General features: G+C 34.7%; 2 protein-coding genes and 1 pseudogene across 3 annotated transcripts; all 3 read left to right on the forward strand.

The window, feature by feature from the left end:
* The first annotated feature begins 891 nt into the window (after nucleotides 1-891).
* LOC125851021 (disease resistance protein At4g27190-like) lies at nucleotides 892-4,419 on the forward strand (annotated as a pseudogene).
* A 1,151-nt stretch (nucleotides 4,420-5,570) lies between these two features.
* LOC125851019 (disease resistance protein At4g27190-like) lies at nucleotides 5,571-12,170 on the forward strand. Of its 2 annotated transcripts, XR_007444879.1 has the most exons (4): nucleotides 5,571-6,206; nucleotides 6,732-9,205; nucleotides 9,407-9,491; nucleotides 11,924-12,170. XR_007444879.1 is itself a non-coding variant. In XM_049530816.1 (3 exons), exons 1-2 carry the CDS (start codon nucleotides 5,676-5,678, stop codon nucleotides 9,171-9,173), a joined length of 2,973 nt encoding a protein of 990 aa, XP_049386773.1. In that variant the 5' UTR covers nucleotides 5,571-5,675; the 3' UTR covers nucleotides 9,174-9,205; nucleotides 9,407-9,714. The 2 variants fall into 2 exon arrangements, 1 of the variants encoding a protein (XP_049386773.1); XM_049530816.1 differs by lacking the exon at nucleotides 11,924-12,170 and having other exon boundaries at nucleotides 9,407-9,714.
* Nucleotides 12,171-13,214: 1,044 nt separating this feature from the next.
* Nucleotides 13,215-18,683, forward strand: LOC125851020 (disease resistance protein At4g27190-like). The gene is made up of 3 exons (XM_049530817.1): nucleotides 13,215-13,760; nucleotides 16,005-18,455; nucleotides 18,563-18,683. Exons 1-2 carry the CDS (start codon nucleotides 13,230-13,232, stop codon nucleotides 18,441-18,443), a joined length of 2,970 nt encoding a protein of 989 aa, XP_049386774.1. The 5' UTR covers nucleotides 13,215-13,229; the 3' UTR covers nucleotides 18,444-18,455; nucleotides 18,563-18,683.
* Nucleotides 18,684-21,100: the final 2,417 nt, after the last annotated feature.

The following is a 21,100-nucleotide window of genomic DNA, read 5'->3' on the forward strand; positions in this document are numbered from 1 at the left end:
TACATATGCTTGTAGGAGGTATTAGGTACTCGTGAAATAGTAGAGGTGCTTGTTGGCTTGGGGCACCAAACATTATCCAAAAAGAAAATGTTCACAGATGTTTTGGAAGAGATTCTTTCTTGTCTGGTGGAAAGAAAAGGAAAAAAAGCTTTCACAATTTGATGTCATTAAGGATTGAAAGAGATGAGCCGAGGGTCTATCTGACACAAACTCTCTACCTCGCCAAGGTAGGGACATAATTTTTCCCCATCCCAACCCCACTTGTGAGATTATGGTGTGTATGTTGTGTACCTGCCTAAAGAAAAGATTATAGGATATTATTAGTATTGCTCCTACTCCTTTATTCAAATGCATTTTTATCAATTTGAGTATTATTTTTTACATTTTTGGAGTATGTACATGCGTTACAGAATGTTATTAGTATTGCTATAAACAATATTCTTAAGTTCAAATTAATACTGATATAAACTAGTTTACGTCTCAATTCACTTTTATAAATTAATTTAGATACAATTATTTCTAACTATATGTTTGTTCTTTTGATTTCTAACAAATAATACCGCAACTGAAAAATATTACCATAGCAGAACAAGAATCTGGCCTTGAGGATCTACTACGAAACTTTGATAAAGTTGAGGAGACTATTCACTATGGAAGAAATTATTATTTCACGATGAAATTTCTCATTGAAAAAACTTCAGCTGCCACAGATATTTTGATTGAATTAGTAAGAAAAGAAAAAAATAATAGTGTTTTTATATGGAAAAATTAGAAAGCTTTCCAGTATTTCAATGAGAGTTTGTTTCCCACCGTGTGTTTCCCTGAGTTGTTTGATGGGAAACAGGTGGGAAAATAATCTTTTTAGTACAATTTTTTCATTGATTCACGGTGAAAAAAGGTCTACTTTTCTGGTAGTGTTTTCCATATTTATCTGGTTTTTTGGAAAAATAGAAAAGGATCCTTAGTCAAAAGGCATCTTTCCAAGTGGGGACTCTTGAGATTAATGTATGGACAGACTTTAGCCTGTAAAGATGAGTATGTGTTCAATTATTAGCAATCGCTGTTGAAGCTTATGAGTTCGAAGTTCTAATTCTAAGTTGGTGAGTTCTAAATTAATAGTTGTATATATTTAATGAACTTAGACCAAAGTTATTGGATTGAACAGAACTCATAATTTATAACTCCGCCCATGTAGTGTTGCATAGTCTTCGTCTCTTTTGCCTTAAACATCTTTTAACTGTACAATGGATATGCTTTCTACTGTTGTATCTGGTTTTATTGTTGAGGTAGGGAAGTACATGTGTAAATGCATCTATCCTAAGATTGAAAATATTGTCTGTATCTCGTCAAAGATTGAAAATCTAAGGGAGGAAATGAAGAATCTAACAAAGTTTAGAGATGATATCAATGCAAAGGTGGATGAAGCTGAGGGAGAAGGCTATAAACCAAAACCAGATGTTGTCAAGTGGATTGAAGATGTTCGCGAAGTAAAATGAATGGGAAACTATGCAAGAAAGCATTGCAGCGGCAAAGACATTTACATATAAATGTTGTCCAAATTGCAGCTTTCGCTCAGAAGTCTTCACTCAAGCACGGAACTTCCGAGATCAACTTAGCAGGCTTAAAGAGGTCAGAGAAAACTTTGGATCCAATTTGGTGGTAGAAAATTACCAAGTGAAAAAAGTTGAGTTCATCCCGGGACCATCAATAGAAGGTCAGTCAACAGCAACAAGGAATCTCAACAAAATCCTGCAACTGTTAGAAGATGATAAGGTATTACTGGATTTAAATCAAGATTAGTAATCCTAAATAGTTTAGAATTTGGTAGTTGCTAATTTTATTAATTCCTGTCTAATTAGATTTTATTGTCAAAATGTTTTTTAGCCAAAAGTTGATTTTTTTTTCTATTATAAATATTGGTACAACTGCTTCTTTTCTTAAGGAGGTTAAGCTACAAATTTAAGATCAAGAGATTATGACTGAATGATCAAAGCCTACCACGTCCTTGTTTCTCAAATTTTCTGAAGTTCTTCTATATGACAGAAATTGCATCTTTCACTTGTGGATAAATTATTTTTTTGGGACATTTGAATCCTTTCAGGTATGCATCATCGGTATGTGGGGTACCAGAGGAGCTGGGAAAACAACATTGGTAAGTAATCTGAACAATGAGCTCCTAAAGACGGATGTGTTAGGTCCTAAACTGTCTTTTGGTGTAGTGGTATGGGTTACAGTGCCCAAACCACCAATAGACGTAAGAAATGTTCAAGCACAAATTGCTAGCAGATTAAACCTAAAGGTAGATAATGAGGGAAGTGCAAAAAGCATTGCCAGCAAAATCTATCAAAGACTCGAGCAAGAAAAGAGTTTCCTTCTCATACTAGATGATGTTTGGGAGCCTATAAATTTGGATGACGTAGGCGTGCCCCAACCTGAAGATCCCGCAAGAAGCAAGGTCATTATAACTTCTCGTTCTTTGGATGCTTGTAAGCAAATGAAAATAGACACTGAAATGAAGGTTTACACATTGGATGCGGATGAATCCTGGCAACTATTTGTCAAAAATGCGGGAGATAGTGCCAATCTGGAGCATATTCAATCATTCACAAAGGATATTGTAAGAGAGTGTGGTGGTTTACCTTTAGCAATCACTGTTATTGGAACATCTATGAGAGGCAAGAATAGGGTCGAGCTCTGGGAAGATGCTTTGAAATCACTTAGAATATCCACACCTCATAACAAAGAAGTAGAAAAAAAGGTGTACAACGTCATCAAGTGGAGTTTTGATTCTTTAGAATCTCAGGATGATATTGAATTATCCTCAGATCATGAGAACAAAAAGAGAGGTGACATTCGAAGTTGTTTCTTGTATTGCTCCTTATATCCGGCAGCAATGTCAACAAATGATCTCATACATTGCTGGTGAGCAGAGGGGTTCCTCGGTGAACATGACACATATGAAGAAACCTACAACAGGGGAATCACAATGATTGAAAGTCTAAAAGATGCCTGCTTGCTAGAAGCTGATGAGGTGGATTGTGTGAAGATGCATGATGTGGTTCGTGATGTTGCTAAATGGATAGATGAATCCATTTCACATAATGAAGTGCCAGCTTCTGTCAAGAGATTGTCTTTCATAAGCAACAAAATTGAGCACCTCACAGAATGCCCAGAGACAACAACTTTACTATTTGCAAGACAATTATAGCCTTAGGGAAATTCCCCATGAATTCTTTTTGTTATTTCCAGCACTAAGAGTTGTGAATCTGAGTCATACTGGTATTACAACATTGCCTTGTTCCATCAATAGTTTATGTCAACTACGTGCTTTAATACTACACCATTGTATTATATTTGAAGAGTTTACCACCTATTGGTAATCTTTGCAGTTTGCAATTGCTCGATTGTGATAATACAAGGTTATGTTGTCTACCGCAAGGAATGGACAAGTTGATAAATCTGAGGCTATTAGATCTGCCTGTATGTAATTTTGAGAAGAGCATCGGCGAAGGACTTTTCCTCAAATTGCCTAGGATTGAAATGTTAAATATTCGGAGAGACCGTCACAGACTGACGTCTTTTGATGAGATATCGTCTCTACACAATCTGACTTGTCTTTATATTAATTTTGATAGCTCATCAATTTTGAATACAGACTACACCTGGATGAAAAGATTTCACATTGAAATTGGGGAAACTTCAATGAGAATACCATTCAATAAGTCAAGAAAGATGATAACCGTCTCGGATTGTGAAAATTTCAAGCATTCAGGCATGTTGCAGTTTGCTTCAGATTTGTACTTGTTAAAATGCATGGGTATCGGGAAGTTGATTGTGAACAAGAAGAGTACTTTTAATGGTTTAAAATCACTCTACATAGAGCATTGTTCTTGTGATTTCGGAGCAGCGGTACAAGGAAGTGGACAATTTGACCCTCTGCCAAATCTGGAATATCTCAGCCTCGTTGCAGTATATAATTTAAAGAGTGTTTCTGATTTCGGTCAACTTCTGGGTCTAAATTACAACAACTGGATGCATTCGGTTGTTCAAGTTTAAAATGTCTTTTCAACGCTTTTTCTGTACCCAAGCAGTTGAAAAAAATAAATTTGTCCTTCTGTTTCAAGGTGGCAGAGTTAGAAACGTTAGGGGAATACCTGGAGAAACTTGACGTGATCGGATGCTATGGAATAAGGAAGTTGCCTCTCTCTATTCAAACATCCAACAACATCAAAGTGATAAGAGGATCATTAGAATGGTGAAGCCGATTAGAGTGGGATGACGACAACTTCAAGTCAAATTTACACCATTGCTTCGTACCATATCTCGGTTGGTAAAACTGAAAGGATCAAATTTACAGCATTGATTCAGGTGATGTGCTAATTACCTTTCACATTTCTCAATTAATTTGGTAATTCGATTTTTAAAAATGTTATTGTGAAAAAAAAAATGTTATTGTGAAGATACTCTTAATTATTTTATCTAAGACTAATCAAAATAGAATTTGCCTTTTTATTTCTACTTGATTTATAAAAATTTCATTTTAAATTATTGTTATAGTAATAACACTAAAGATGCAGAATTCACTTGTTGTTGCCTCATGCAGGACTAAAAAAGCAGAGGAAGGAACTTACCGCACCAGAGATGCAGAGTTCGCGCCTGTCAGATGTCTTAATAACTTATTCCTTTTTGTTCTATTGTAGTTTTTTGTTACAGTTGTGTTGTGTGATCATCTTGTTAATTTGTAATGAGCATTTTAGCGCATTCTTAAATTGTACATTCAAAATTTAGCTCATCATCTTCTTTTTCCATGTTTTGTTCTCATGATAGCACATGTATACCAGCTATCAAGAGTTTGAAATCTGAGAGCGCCTATTACACCTTTGTGCTATAAATGAAGTATTTTTCGAAAAAGCATTTATTATAGATTGACAATAACATTAGCAAAGAAGATCGTGTTGTGATGGAATTTTTGACAATGTTTGATTGACAATGTCTGATGTTAGTTAAAACCATAACATAAAGTTAAAAGTTGAGATAATTATGAAGAAAAACAATTTAATTCGTCCAAATGTTTTACCTAGAGAAATATTTTCCATCATACCAACACACTTTCATGAAAAGCTAAAAAGTCTTTACCAAATCATCAATCCATGTATACTTCCTTTCAACAAACATATTTTACAACATAACATGCATTCAGTATTTACAACAAATCAAAACATTTAACGTTAGCAATAAAAAATAACACGGAAAAATTTCTCATACCAGTCTAAAATATAATGCCATTGATTGATGAAAAGGTTTTTGGAAATTTACAAGAGTCCATACACTATAGGTTACATTTGATGACATATATACAAGACAATACTGATTGTGATGCTAACTGCCAGGCTTGACAATTCAATGTATGGAAAATAGAAAAGAATAATTTAGTCAAAAGGCATCTTTCCAAGTGGGGACTATTGAGATTACTGTAACAATTCTGTGTGTGGTTGTTGGCATTTTGCATTAATGGATGAGCTTATGTGTTCAGAATTCTAATTATTTTAGGTTGTTGAGTTCTAAATTAATCGTCATTGCCTTTTTCTTTTACTTCTCTGAATTCTGCCTTACACAAACAGTTTAGCATTCTGATCAGAAATATATCTCCTTTTCTTTACCTCAAGAATTGTTCAATGGAAATACTTATTAATGTTGTAGGTGGCTTTGTTGTTGAGGTGGGAAAGTTTGTATCGAAATGCATCTATCCTAAGATCGAAAATATTGTTTGTTTCTCATCAAATGTTGAAAATTTAAGGGACGAAATGGAGAAGCTAACAAAGTTAAGAGATGATATCAAAGGAAAGGTGGAAATAGCTGAAGGAGAAGGCAATAAACCAAAACCAGATGTTATCAAGTGGATCGAGGATGTTCGCGAGCTGGAGAATGAATGGGAAACTATGCAAGAAAGCATCGCAACAGCGAAGATGCTTACATATAAATGTTGTCCAAATTGCAGCCTTCGCTCGGAAGTCTCCACTCAAGCACGGAACATCCGAGATCAACTTTGCAAGCTTACAGAGGTTGGAGAAAGCTTTGGATCAAATTTGGTGGTAGAAAATTACCAGATGAAAAAAGTTGAGTTCATCCCGGGACCATCAGTAAAAGGTCAGTCAACAGCAACAAGGAATATCAACAAAATCCTGCAACTATTAGAAGATGATAAGGTAATTGTTAGAATTAAATTAACATTTAATTTTAAATATTTTAGGATTTGGTAACTGCTAATTTCATTAATTCCTGTCTAATTAGATTTTAGGCAAAAGACATCAAGTATCCGTAATCTATGGACGAATTTTCAAGATACTTTCTATCTTTTACGAGGGATCTTATTATCCATTACAGGGCGAAAATCTGGGGCATGTAAACCTGTGATCTCTCCGTAAAATTAGATAATTTATGTATATATTTTCAAAAATTTGTGTAATATGATCCATTTAAATCTTTATTAAAATTGAATTTTATATCCAACCACGTAGTGAATAATATATATCACAACAAATAGGACCGCGTAAAGATAAAGTGTGTCCCCAGAACTTTGGGTATAGTTCACGGGGTACTTATATGACCATTGTTGCATCAAAGCCTCCTACATCCTTCTTTCTCTAATTTTCTATATTTCTTCTACATGACTCTTGTTGTATTTTTCATTTGTGGGTAAATTATTTTTTGGGGTATTTGAATCCTTTCAGGTTTGCATCATAGGAGTGTGGGGTACGGGAGGAGTTGGGAAGACTACTCTGGTGAAGAATCTGAACAACGAACTTCGAAAGATTGATGTGTCAAGGTCTAAATTGTCTTTTGGTATTGTGGTATGGGTTACAGTGCCCAAACCAATGGACATAAGTAAGGTTCAAGCAAAAATTGCCAAAAGATTAAACCTGGAGGTAGAAGACAACGGAAGTGAAGAAAGCAATGCCAGCAAAATCTTCCAAAAGCTAAAGGAAAAAAAGAGTTTCCTTCTCATACTTGATGATGTTTGGGAAGATATAGATTTGGATCATGTTGGTGTGCCCCAACCTGAAGATCACGCAGGAAGCAAGGTCATTATAACTTCTCGTTTCTTGGGTGTTTGTAAGCAAATGAAAACACACACTGAACTGAATATTTCCACATTGGATGAGGATGAATCTTGGCAACTGTTTATCAAAAATACGGGAGATGTTGCCAATCTGGAGCATATTCAACCATTAGCAAAGGAAATTGCACGAGCGTGTGGTGGTTTACCTTTAGCAATCACTGTTGTTGGAACATCTATGAGAGGGAAGCCAAGGGTCGAGCTCTGGGAAGATGCTATGAAATCACTAAGAATGTCCGAACCTCATAACAAAGATGTAGAAAAAAAGGTTTACAAGGTCATCAAGTGGAGTTTTGATTCTTTAGAATCTCAGGATATTGAATTATCCTCAAAGCAAAGAAGCACACATGTGAACCAAAAGAGAGGTGACATTCAAAGTTGTTTTTTATATTGCTCCTTATATCCGGCAGCTATTTCAATAGATGATCTTATACATTGCTGGTGGGCAGAGGGGTTCCTTGGTGAACATGACACATATAGAGAAGCCTATAACAGGGGAATCACAACGATTGAAAGTCTAAAAGATGCCTGCTTGCTAGAAGCCCATAAGATGGATTGTGTGAAGATGCATGATGTGGTTCGTGATGTTGCTATATGGATAGATAATTCCTTTGGGTTAACTAAGATATCACATTCTAAAGTATCAGCTTCTGTTAAGAGAATATCTTTCGTAAGCAACAAAATTGAACGTCTACCTGATTGCTTCACAGAATGCCCAGAGACAACATCATTACTATTGCAAAAGAATCCCCTTGAGAAAATTCAAGATGAACTTTTTTTGGCTTTTCCATCCCTAAGAGTTCTGAACCTGAGTGGAACTAGTATTAGTTCTTTGCCTTCTTCCATCAATAGTTTATATCAGCTACATGCTCTAATACTACAAAATTGTTGTTCGTTGAGAGAGTTACCACCTATTGGTAATCTTTGCAATTTGCAATTGCTCGATTGTGATGATATAAAGTTATGTTGTCTGCCGCACGGAATGGACAAGTTGACAAATCTAAGGCTATTAAATCTGCCTGTAGGTGATTTGAAGGAGAGCATTGGCCAAGGATTTTTCCTCAAAATGCCTAGGATTGAAATGTTAAAGATGCTGCATAGTAAAATTGGTGACCTTTATTGTTGGACCACGGGAAATATTCGGCCAAGGACTGTTCTTGGACCAACTTCTTTTGATGAGATATCATCTCTACACAATGTGACATCTCTTTTTATTAGATTGGATAGCTTATCAATTTTCAATCGAGATCATACCTGGATGAAAAGATTGAAAAGATTTCACATTGAAATTGGGAATACTCCAACTCATGTACCATTCAACAAGTCAACAAGGATGATAAGTGTCTCCAAGTGTGAAATTTTCAGTAACGGAGAGCTCTCAAGCATGTTGCAGTTTGCTTCACATTTGCACTTGGAAAAATGCATGGGTCTCATGAAGTTGATTGCAAACAAGAGTTTTGATGGATTAAAATCACTCTACATTCACGAATGTAGTTGTGATTTCGGACCATCAGAAGAAGGAAGTGGACAGTTTGATCCTCTGCCAAATCTGGAACATCTCAGCCTCGCTTCTGTAGATCATTTAAAGAGTGTTTCTGATTTCGGTCAACTTCTGGGTCTTAGATTTTCTGAATTACGCCAACTGGATATATCCTATTGTCGTAATTTAACATGTCTTTTTAATGTTGGTGGTGCTTTTTCTGTACCCAAGCACTTGGAAGAAATTACAGTTAACCATTGTAAACAGGTGGTAGAGTTGTTAGTACAATGCGGCTCTAGTCAGAGGGCACTCGACAACTCAGAAATTCCAAAAGTTCGGAAGTTAGTGCTGAGAGACTTACCAAAATTGGGAACGTTGGGGGAGCCACAGAGTATGTGGGAACACATGGATGAACTTGAGGTGATCAATTGCTATGAAATAAAGAAGTTGCCTCTCTCTATTCAAACCTCCAACAAAATCAAAGTAATAAGAGGATCACCGAGATGGTGGAGCCTATTGGAGTGGGATGACGATAAATTCAACTCAAATTTAGAGCATTGGTTACTACCAGTCTGATCAGAGTTGACATTACTTTCACTACATCTCAGGTGATGTGCCAATTAACTTTCGGAAAGTACTTTAAGATAGTTCAAAATATTTCTCAGACAAAAAAATTGCGGTTAAATTAAAAACTCATTTGGCTCTCGAAATCCAAAATGTGCCACATAACTTGGGATGGAAAATATTTTCTGACAACCAAATATCATTCAAATGCTAACTAGAGCTTCACTTTTTGTTGCTTTATTCAGGAAACTAAAAAGGCAGAGGAAGGAACTTCTTGCACCAGAGAGACAGAATTTCGAGCTAAAGTTGATCGGTCGAGTTTGCTGTGATGTATTTCCTGTTAAATGTCTTAATTTTTTTTTCTGCCAGTAACTGCTCCTGTTAGATATTTTGTTGCTTGATAGTACATGGAGTAATTTCTTGTTTCGATTGTGTTGTGTGATCATCTTGTTTATTTGTAATATTGCTTCTGCATTTAAACATTTTAGAGCATTCTTAAATTGTACATTAAAATTTAGGCATAATACATAAATGTGTCCCTTAACTGGGCTTCAACTGATATCTATGCCCTTCATTTTTGGGCGTGCACATGTAGACACTTAAACTTTTTTGGGCGTGCACATGTAGACACTTAAACTTTTCAAAAGTTGTACAAGAAGACACATGTATCCTATGTGGCAGTTCTGTGCCCTACACGGCATCCTACGTGTATTATGCCACATAGGATACATATGCCTACTTCTTTAACTTTTGGATTGTTTAAGTGTCTACATTGTATTGGGGGATTGGAGAACACAACTATGGTCTAAAATTTTAAATTGAAGCATGAATGAAAGGGAAAACAGTGATGGGTCTAACACGAATGGATCATAACGATGGCTACTTTGTAGCTCGATTTAATGATAGGAATGAATTTCGTGGTTTCTTCCGAGTGGTTATTGTGTCAAATCATGTTGTCCAGATTTGTTATTTATATATGTCAAAGTTGTTGACATTTACCTACTGTGAAGTGGATGGGCTTAATTATTTTAAATCATGTTGCCTAGTTTTGTTATTATATATGTCAAGTTGTTGATGCTTAACTAAAGTAAAATGGATGAACTTAATTGTTTTAAACCATGTTGCCTAGTTTTCTTATTATGTCAAGTCGCTGATGTTTACAAATAATTCTCCATGTTTTCTTATTAATTTTTTTCTTTTAATTCTCCAAGTTATGCCTTAAACAAAGAAGAAACAGTCAGTAGCTTCATTTGATCATCTTTGAGAGTGTCATTAGCATTCTTGATGGCTTATATGAGTCCACCACAAATCGGCGAACCAGGTTCCTCCCTTGATTCTGGTGCAATTAACAGAGATAAAGGACAAGTTTAACAAATAGTAAGAACATAGAGAATTTGCGTGGTAATCTCCTTGCTCAAGAGAGTAAAAACATGACCTACCACATAGGATTCTCAACATCTTCACTAATCACCAACCAATGTTCATATTACAATCTGTTTTTTTTTTTTGTAACCAATGTAAATTACCATTAACAAGCGAAAAAACAAATACACCTAAAGAGCACTCAACCTCCTAATGGGTACGAAGAGAGTTAAGACTCCTACAGAACTCTAGTTACACAAATCTCTGTTTCTACACCGTTTGACTACCTCAAGTCTATTTACAAATTCCTTCTTAATCTGTGTCACGGCAGTATCTGAATTCTACAGTGATGCCTTTAAACAGTTTCCAGTTCCTTGCTCTCCAAACATGGTATATCATTGCTCCTCCGCACAATGCAACATTAAGTTCCTTGTGAAATTGCTGCTAATTCTTCCTTCTGAGTCTATTTAGAGGATATGTTTGACAGTTCCAATAGGAATAAGTGTCCCAGACCATTGTTGCATTTCAGTCTGGACTCTCACTATCCATTCACAAGTAGAAAAACAGATGGATATGTGTCTCATCCATTGATTTATCACACAAACAGCATGTGTCATCTTCCACTGGAACATTTAATCTCTTGAGTCTCTCTTTGGTTAGTAATCTATCTTGCATAGCCACTGCACCAAAAATGATCTTTAGTGTCATTTAATTAGCGGCAATAGCTTAATTGCCGCTAAACATGTATTTTTAGCACCAATTAGCACTCTTTGTAAGTATCTCTTGCATAGCTAGCCACAATATGAACTTATGCTTAGGTTGAGCAAATCTTGTCGAGATTAAGTCAGACACTCTAAGTCTAGCATGTTGTCCCAATAGTGTATTGTAACTCTGTGTGAATGAGTACTTTCCCCCGGGAGTGAGCAAGTAAGCACCAAATGAATACCAAACCTGCATCTCTGCTTTCAAAGCATTAACCTTCTTCCAGTACCAACTACTCTATTGTAAGACTATACTGCAATACCTCTATTGCAAATACCATGTGACTCAGCTAACTCTAACTGAGAGCAAAGCATACCACAAGAATCAATTACAAACAAGTCACCTACACTTACTTCTACAAATAAAAGTAGGCTTACAATGATAATTAAGAACAAAGTACAAAGTCTTAACAACTAGAACCTAGGGACATCTTCAGTTCTACACGAGCAAGTCCTTAGTTATTTTAGCTTTGCCTTGGACAGAACAATTGCGGCTGAGAGATGAGTGCAATCTTTGCCAAAATTTATATTGCCTGAATCTTTTGTTAGCCTTTTTGTCCAATTTTAAAAATGATTATATATATGCCTGAGGCAATTGAATAGAATTTATATTGCTTTTTCTTTTTCTTATTATCACAGGTGTTATTATTCAGGAGTTTCGAGCAGAGGACGGATATTTTCGAGCTAAAGTTATTCGGTAGAGTGTGCTGTCAGATGTTTTTTATGCCAATAACTGTTCCTTTTTTGTACTATTTTTGCTTTCTGGTTCTGATATTTTGATTGCTTGACTAGCTATACACCGAGTCATTTCTTGTTCCGGTTGTGTTGTGTGATCATCTTGTTAATTTGTAATGAATTGGTGCTGCTTCTATGTTTAAACATTAGAAATTTAGCCAATTTACTTGATTTCTCGAGTTCTGATAATATATTTAACATCTCCTTACAACAAGTTCATGATAATAAGTATAAACGTTTTGGAAACTGAAAATCACTTTTTTGGAAACTGTTTCAGTTGTGTTGTGTGATCATCTTGTTAATTTGTTATAAACTTGTATTGCTTCTGGTTTTTAAATTATACCTTCAAAATTTAGCACATGATGATCTTGATTTTTCCATGTTTTGTTCTCATGACAAAAGAAGGAAAACGATAATCATAATTTGAAATATGAGAGAGTACTCTATTACACATTTGTGACAGAGGTTTCTCGTATGGTAAAAGGTTCTATGGTAAACAGCTGAAAACTTAGCAGACAAGAAATTTCACTACCTTAGAACCATTATAATTATAACCGGCTGGCTGTCTAGTTGTAGTTGGATCTATAGGTGTTTGGAATGCTACAAATTCCACGATCAAGATAATTGTCCTAGTGTTTTTGCCTCCATTGGGATTTGAATATGAGACCGGCCTTTGGAGTTTCAACCTACTTGGTCACATCCCCTTCTTTTTCTCAATCTGGTTAAGCCTTCAAATCCGGCAGAGAATAGAGTGTTTGATTTCATGCTCCTGAAAACAGGAATCAAACATGAGTTATCGTGTGTTCATACAATGCTCGCAGAATGGTCACTTTTGACATTAATCGTATCTCATTTTTTCCTCACCCAATCTGCACTACGTGTTCGATTTCATCATGCTTCTGAAAATAGGAATCAAAGAAAAGAATAAAGATAATTCTGTTCATGAAGTTAAGAATGAAACAATCATTTTACAAAATGGGACAAGATATTTTACAAGAATAAAGTATTGCTTTGTTGATCATATTTGCCTTCAATTTTACTTATTCTATTTGCTTTCTTTTTTACTTTTTACTTTTTACTTTTTACCTTCTCTCAAAATTGTGCTATAAATACTGAAGAAGCACTCAGTTTATGAATTGACCATCTTTGAGAGCATCATTAGTGTTCTAATCAGAAAAAAAAATAAAATATTTACCTAAAGAATTGTTCAATGGATATACTTTTTAATGTTGTAGGTGGCTTTGTTGTTGAGGTGGGAAAGTTTGTATGTAAATGCATCTATCCTAAGATTGAAAATATTGTCCGTTTCTCGTCAAAGATTGAAAATCTAAAGGAGGAAATGGAGAAGCTAACAAAGTTTAGAAATGATATCAAAGGAAAGGTGGAAGAAGCTGAGGGAGAAGGCTATAAACCAAAACTAGATGTTATCAAGTGGTTGGAAGATGTTTGCGAGCTGCAGAAAGAATGGGAATCTATGCAAGATAGCATTGCAACGGCTAAGACGCTTGCATATAAATGTTGTCCAAAATGCAGCCTTCGCTCGGAGGTTTCCACTCAAGCACAGAAGATCCAAGATCAACTTCACAGGCTTAAACAAGTCGGAGAAAGCTTTGGATCCAATTTGGTGGTAGAAAATTATCAGATTATAAAAGTTGAGTTCATCCCGGGAACATCAATAGAAGGCCAGTCAGCAGCAACAAAAAATCTCAACAAAATCCTACGACTACTAGAAGATGATAAGGTAATATTGGAACTAATTCAAGATTTAATTCTAATATTTTACTATCTGGTGGTAGAAAATTATCAGATTAATTATAAAAGTGTCACAACCTGTTTTTTAGTCGAGTCGTGACTAGAATCCGATGCCTTAACTTGATCGAGCGAACCAACTTGACTGTTCTAACCTATTATTTAAAAAGGATAGAAACTCACTCTCTCAATGGAAGTGTAAAACACACCATTTGCCATGTTAACCTAAAGTGTTCGCTAGATGCATTTCTGTCAAGTTCAAATGTCTATTTGGTCACTAATTTAGTTTGAAGGTTTATCTTACAAAACATGTCAATCAAAGGGTTATCTAGGCATTTAACCTTTCAGAATCTATTTTTTAACCTAAGTATTTATAACTTTTTCTTTTAAGTTCATTAATATTATAGTAGAATAATATTTTTATGAATCTATCACAAAATTTAACAAGCCTTATTTTTATGACCATTATTTCAATATAATATGCATTAAACATGTGTATATATATACATGCATAATGCATATATTTTTATCTTTCTCCACTCTCTTACTCCATGTGTTTCATATTATTTGGCTCTTCTTTATATGACTCCCTTCTAAAAAATTATTTAGATGTGTATTTTACTAAATTAGCATTATTAATAATGTTTTGAAACTTTAAATTTGACTACTACTACTTTATGCAGTTATATCATGATTATTTTCACCCATGATATTATGATATATTTTATACAGTTTTTGTATTCATGTAACAAATTTTTAATAAAAGCATAAACATTATCATGAAAAGGTGAAAATTACTAATTAAGTTCTATAATGAAGTAAATTAACATATTAATGAGAAATTAATTTTATTAATAATAATCAAAACTCTCATATTTGTTTATACAAGTGAAAATAGCAGAGAATAATAATTGTACAAATATATTTCGATGCGGAAAAATACAAAATAATTAATTAAATTAAGGTCAAATTTTTAAATATTGCATTTATTTAGATTTTAAACTCCATCAATACCAGTCAAAAACTTGTTTATTTACATAGACAATAGAGAATACCCATGTCGATTATATTACCTGACCCTCATTTTAAATATAATTGTTTTAATTTACTTGTCCAATTTATGAAATTAAAAGAATTTTTTAATTTTGGTTTATCTCTGCCCTTAGTATTAAATAATTGTATAAAATAGTAGTCAAATTTAAAGTTTCAAAGAATTATTAATAATGTTAGTTTAGTAAAATACACCTCTAATTAATTTTTTAAGAATATCCTATCTAAATGTAAGGGGGTCAAAAGAATATGAAAAACCAGTCGAGCCTAACTGTACCAAACAGATGTATATCTTTTTTCAGTAAAACCGTGGACTTTCTATTTGAGTGTATAACCGTCCCGAATAATTGGAATGGTCTTTTTAATTTATAAAAAAAAAAAAACTGAAAAGTTCTCAAACCGAACCGAATAACCTTAAATGTAATATTTATATATTAATAATATGTTAAATATAATAATAAATATATTTTATAACATTTTTCAAATATGAATCACCTAGGTCCTAGATACTATAATAGGTATTCCATCAAACAATATGGCAAAACATATGCAAGCACTCTTATTTAATGTTTAAGATCAAACAATACGGTAACACAGTTTTATATTCTTGACATCATGGTGAAGAATTGAAGTGTTTCTTCAAAAAATATATTTTAATAATAGTATATTTTGAGGTGATACTTTAAAAGTAAAAAAAAATGAAAATTAACCGAACCGATACCGAAGAGCAAACGATAAGATTGGAAAAATTTTAATTTTGGTTATACATTATAAAATACCCAAAAAATTAATATGATATAATTTTTTAAAAATAACCAACCGAACCGTCTCATTGACACCCCTATGACTAAACGCATGGAGTAAGAGACTGTAGAAAGACCAAAATATATGATATATATATACACACACGCGCGTATGCATATAATATTGAAATAACAATCATTTATGCATTTATTTTGTGAAATGACAAGTATTAAGGAACATTTATTTTTAATAAGGACGACATGTAAATAGGAACCGAGGGAGTATGATAATATGATGATTTGTAAACAAATTTGAGATCAACAAATTATGGTTCAATGATCAAAGCCTCCTATGTCCTTGTTTCTCAAATTTTCTAAGTCTCTTTTATGCGTCCATTGTTGCATCTTTCACTTGTTGGTAAATTTTTTTTTAAATCCTTTAGGTATGCATCATCGGTGTGTGGGGTACGGGAGGAGTTGGGAAAACATCATTGGTGAATAATCTGAACAATAAGCTCCTGAAGACGGACGTGTCAAGTTTTAAACTGTCTTTTGGTGTTGTGATATGGGTTACAGTGCCCAAACCACCAATAGACATAAGAAACGTGCAAACACAAATTGCAAGTAGATTAAACCTAAAGGTAGATAAGGAGGGAAATGTAAAGAGCAATGCCAGCAAAATCTATAAAAGACTCAAGCAAGAAAAAAATTTCCTTCTCATACTAGATGATGTTTGGGAAGCTATAAATTTGGATGATGTAGGTGTGCCCCAACCTGAACCTCCCGCTAGAAGCAAGGTCATTATAACTTCTCGTTCTTTGGCTGTTTGTAAGCAAATGAAAATAGACACCGAAATGAAGGTTTACACATTGGATGAGGATGAATCTTGGCAACTGTTTGTCAAAAATGCAGGAGATGTTGCCAACCTGGTGGATATTCAACCATTAGCAATGGAAATTACACGAGAGTGTGATGGTTTACCATTAGCAATCACTGTTATTGGAACATCTATGAGGGGGAAGACAAAGGTCGAGCTCTGGGAAGATGCTTTGAAATCACTTAGAATGTCTGAACCTCATAACAAAGATGTTACAGATAAGGTTTACGAGGTCATCAAGTGGAGTTTTGATTCTTTAGAATCTCAGGATAATGAATTATACTCTAAGCAAAGAAGCAAACATGTGAAGAATAAGAGAGGTGACATTCGAAGTTGTTTCTTGTATTGCTCCTTATATCCAGCAGCTATTTCAACAGAAGATCTCATAAAGTGTTGGTGGGCAGAGGGGTTCCTTGGTGTACATGACACATATGAAGAAGCTTACAACAGGGGAATCACAATTATTGATAGTCTAAAAGATGCTTGCTTGGTAGAAGAAGCCCATAAGACGGATTGTGTGAAGATGCATGATGTGGTTCGTGATGTTGCTATATGGATAGATAATTCCTTCGGGTTAACTGACATTTCACATATCGAAATGTCAGCTTCTGTGAAGAGAATATCTCTCCTAAGCAAAGAAATTCAAAGTCTGCCTGATAACTTCAGAGAATGCCCAGAGACAACAACTTTACTATTGCAAGACAATGATCTCCTTAGTGAAATTCCCCATGAATTCTTTTTTGCATTTCCAGCCCTAAGAGTTCTGAACCTGAGTGAAACTGGTATTAAAGCACTGCCTTGTTCCATCAATATTTTATGTCAATTACGTGCTCTAATACTACGAAATTGCTATGACTTGAATAAGTTACCACCTATTGGTAACCTTTTCAATTTGGAATTGTTTGATTGTGATAATACAAGGTTATGTTGTCTGCCTCAAGGAATGGATAAGTTGACGAATCTGAGGCTATTAAATCTGCCTGTAGATTATTTGGAGGAGAGCATCAGCCATGGATTTTTCCTCAAATTACCTAGAATTGAAATCTTAAATATGCTGCCGACTAAAACGAGAGATGTAGATTGGATGATGAGAAAGAATAGAGTGACTCTTCTTGTACCAACATCTTTTGATGAGATATCCTCTCTACGCAATCTGACCAGTCTTTTCATTAATTTGGATAACTCATCAATTCTCATTAGAGACCACACCTGGATGAAAAGATTGAAAAGATTTCACATTGAAATTGGGGAAACTTCAAAGTCAATACCATTCAACAAGTCAAGAAAGATGATAAGCATCTCCCATTGTGAAACTTTCAGTAACGGAGAGCTCTCAGGCATGTTACATTTTGCTTCACATTTGCACTTATTAAAATGCGGGGGTCTCAGGAAGTTGATTGCGAACAACAGTTTTGATAGATTAAAATCACTACACATAGAGAGTTGTTCTTGTGATTTCACACCAGCAGAAGAAGGAAATGAACAGTTTGATGATCCTTTGCCAAATCTGGAACATCTCAGTCTCTTTTCTGTACATAATTTAAAGAGTGTCTCTGATTTCGGTCAACTTCTGGGGCTAAGATTTTCTGGATTACGTCAACTGGAAATATCCTCTTGTCGTAATCTAACATGTCTTTTTATTGTTGGTGGATATTTTTCTGTACCTAAGCACTTGGAAGAAGTATCAGTTGCCTTTTGTCATCGGCTGACAGAGTTACTGGTGCAATGCAGTTCAAGTCAGATGACACTTTTTAGCTCAGAAATTCCGAGAGTCAGAAAGTTACGGTTGAAAGAATTACCAAAATTAAAAACACTGAGGGAGCCGTGGGATCACATAGAGGAACTTAAGCTGATCAATTGCTATGAAATAACGGAATTGCCTTTCTCTATTCAAACCTCCAATAAGATCAGGCTAATAAAAGGAACATCAGAATGGTGGAACCTACTGGAATGGGATGACATCAACTTCAAGTCAAATTTAGAGCATTGTTTCCTAAAGAAGTAAAACTGATGACAGGTGATATACCAATTAACTTTTAGATTTTGTCATTTATGTTAATAACACTAGCATAAATGTATCATTCAAATGTTAACTAGAGCTTCACTTTTTGTTGCTTCATTCAGGAAACTAAAAAGGCAGAGGAAGGAACTTCTTGCACCAGAACGACAGAATTTTGAGCTAAAGTTGATCGGTCGAGTTTGCTGTGATGTAACTGTTCCTTGTTTATACTGGTTGTGTTTTCTGATTCTTATATTTTGATTGTGTTATTGAGACAAGATATGGAGAATAATGTGTATATTCCTCAAAGAGTACAATGATATAAATACATGTAGAGAGTAGTCTAACTAAAGCAACTAGATATTCAGAGCAATCTAACTATGGTAACTAGATATTCAGATCCTAGAAAATCATCTATATTTATCTATATTATTATAAACTATGATTCTGTAACACTCCCCCTCAAGCTGGAGCATAGACATTCGTCATGCCCAGCTTGTTACAAAGATAATCAACTCGAGTCTCGTTCAACGCTTTTGTGAACCAATCAGCTAGTTGCTCTCCTGTCTTCACATAGCCAATGGATGGAAGGAAAATCTTCTCACGAATAAAATGGCAGTCGACCTCAATATGTTTAGTTCTGTCATGGTACACCGGATTTGAGGAAATATGAAGAGCAGCCTGATTGTCACACCAAAGTTTTGCTGGTGTATGATGCTTTAACCCAATTTCTGTTAAAAGGTGATGTATCCACATAATCTCACACACAGACTGTGACATAGCTCTGTACTCGGATTCTGCACTAGATCGAGATACAACTTTTTGCTTCTTACTTCTCCATGATACTAGGTTTCCTCCAACAAAGACACAATAACATGTAGTAGACCTTCTATCAATTTTGAATCTAGCCCAATCAACATCTGCAAAACACTCAACGTGAGTATGGTCGTGTTTTCTATACAATACACCAAGTCCAGGAGCTCCTTTCAGGTAACATAAAATATGTTCCAAAGCTTCCCAATGTTTAATCGTAGGTGCAGACATAAATTGGCTAACAACACTTACTGCAAAAGCAATATCTGGACGAGTCACAGTAAGGTAGTTTAGCTTCCCAACTAACCTTCTATATCTCTCTGCATCGTTAAGAGGATCACCATCATCTTTCATAAGATGCACATTTGGAACCATTGGAGTACTGCAAGGTTTGACTGCCAACTTTCCAGTGTCTGCAAGCAAGTCAAGAATATACTTTCTCTGAGACAGAAAAATTCCCTTCTTGCTTCTATTTACTTCTACTCCCAAAAAGTATTTCAACTGGCCTACGTCCTTCGTATGAAACCTAGTATGTAGGAAAGACTTGAGGGAAGAGATCCTTGCATAATCACTTCTTGTGATGACAATGTCATCAACAGATACAACAAGGAGGATAATTCCAGCTAACGATTGTCGATAGAAGACCGAGTGATCACATCTGCTCATTTTCAACCCAAAATCTTGAACTACCTCACTGAATTTGCCAAACCAAGCCCTAGGACTTTGCTTCAAGCCATATAAAGACTTATTCAAATGACAGACTTTCCCATACTCCCCCTGAGCAACAAAACCAGGTTGTTGCTCCATATACACTTCCTCTCGAAGATCACTGTTGACACCCAATTTTGTACCTCCACAATATAAATTAATCATTTCGAGCTTCTTCAATTTCAAACGATTTAAAATAATTAGTATTATAAAATTTCAAAAAAAATAAATAATAATTATAGTTTGCAAGTTATTTTAAATAGTTTTGTCACTTTTTTGTAATTTTAAATTAACATATAAGTTTATATAATTTTGTATATAATTAGTATATTTTATAAACATTTTGAAAACCATCTCAAAAAGATTTTAATTTTAGTAAGTATCTTATTAAATTAATTTTGTCTAAATTAGTAGTTTATATTTTGAGTCATTAGTATATTGAGTTAATTATTTTATTTCGTTAAAATTAAGAAGCTCGTTAATTAATTATATTAATCGTCTCATTTACGTTCTAGCCGAATTAATTGATTACCTCAATTTGGTTAAGTTTTTTAGGGGTGTGCATCGGTCGGTTCGGTTCGGTTCGGTTTTAGGTGTTATTGGTTCGGTTTATCGGTTTTCGGTTTGTAAATACTTCAAACCGATAACCAAACCAATAACATATTTCTTATCGGTTTTTGGTTAATCGGTTTATGGTACTTAACGGTTCGGTTTTCGGTTTAACCAATAAGAAAATACCATATGATTTTTCCAACATTTGGCATGAAAGTAATAATCATAAAAGTAACAATCATTTTTCTTGCAAGTTTAGACACTAGACACATTCAAAGGAAAAAGTGTGAAAGTAACAATCGTTTAACCATTAACAAAAAGTGTGAAAGTAACAATCGTTTAATCATTAACAATAAGACTAGTAAATTTAGTATAGTCTTATTGGGTTATCGGTTTAACCATTAACAAAAATTATAAAACCGGAAACCGAACCAATAACCCAATAAAANCAACCAGCCGACCCCAGTGTCTTCCTCGCTGCGAACAAACCCAGCAACTAGTGAACCAGTCCAGAACGCGAACCCAGCACCCCGACCCAAATCCAGCGCGTCCCTCTCTCACCCTCAGCGTGTTCTTCTCCATACAAGTGC

The sequence above is a fragment of the Solanum stenotomum genome, unplaced genomic scaffold (genome assembly GCF_019186545.1).
Source record: "Solanum stenotomum isolate F172 unplaced genomic scaffold, ASM1918654v1 scaffold21640, whole genome shotgun sequence".
Classification (NCBI taxonomy): domain Eukaryota; kingdom Viridiplantae; phylum Streptophyta; class Magnoliopsida; order Solanales; family Solanaceae; genus Solanum; species Solanum stenotomum.

Coding starts and splice junctions, on each gene's coding strand:
- LOC125851019 (XM_049530816.1), top strand. CDS start 5,676: ATGGAAATACTTATTAATGTTGTAGGTGGCTTTGTTGTTGAGGTGGGA. Junction 6,207..6,731: donor AACTATTAGAAGATGATAAG/GTAATTGTTAGA, acceptor GAATCCTTTCAG/GTTTGCATCATAGGAGTGTG.
- LOC125851020 (XM_049530817.1), top strand. CDS start 13,230: ATGGATATACTTTTTAATGTTGTAGGTGGCTTTGTTGTTGAGGTGGGA. Junction 13,761..16,004: donor GACTACTAGAAGATGATAAG/GTAATATTGGAA, acceptor TAAATCCTTTAG/GTATGCATCATCGGTGTGTG.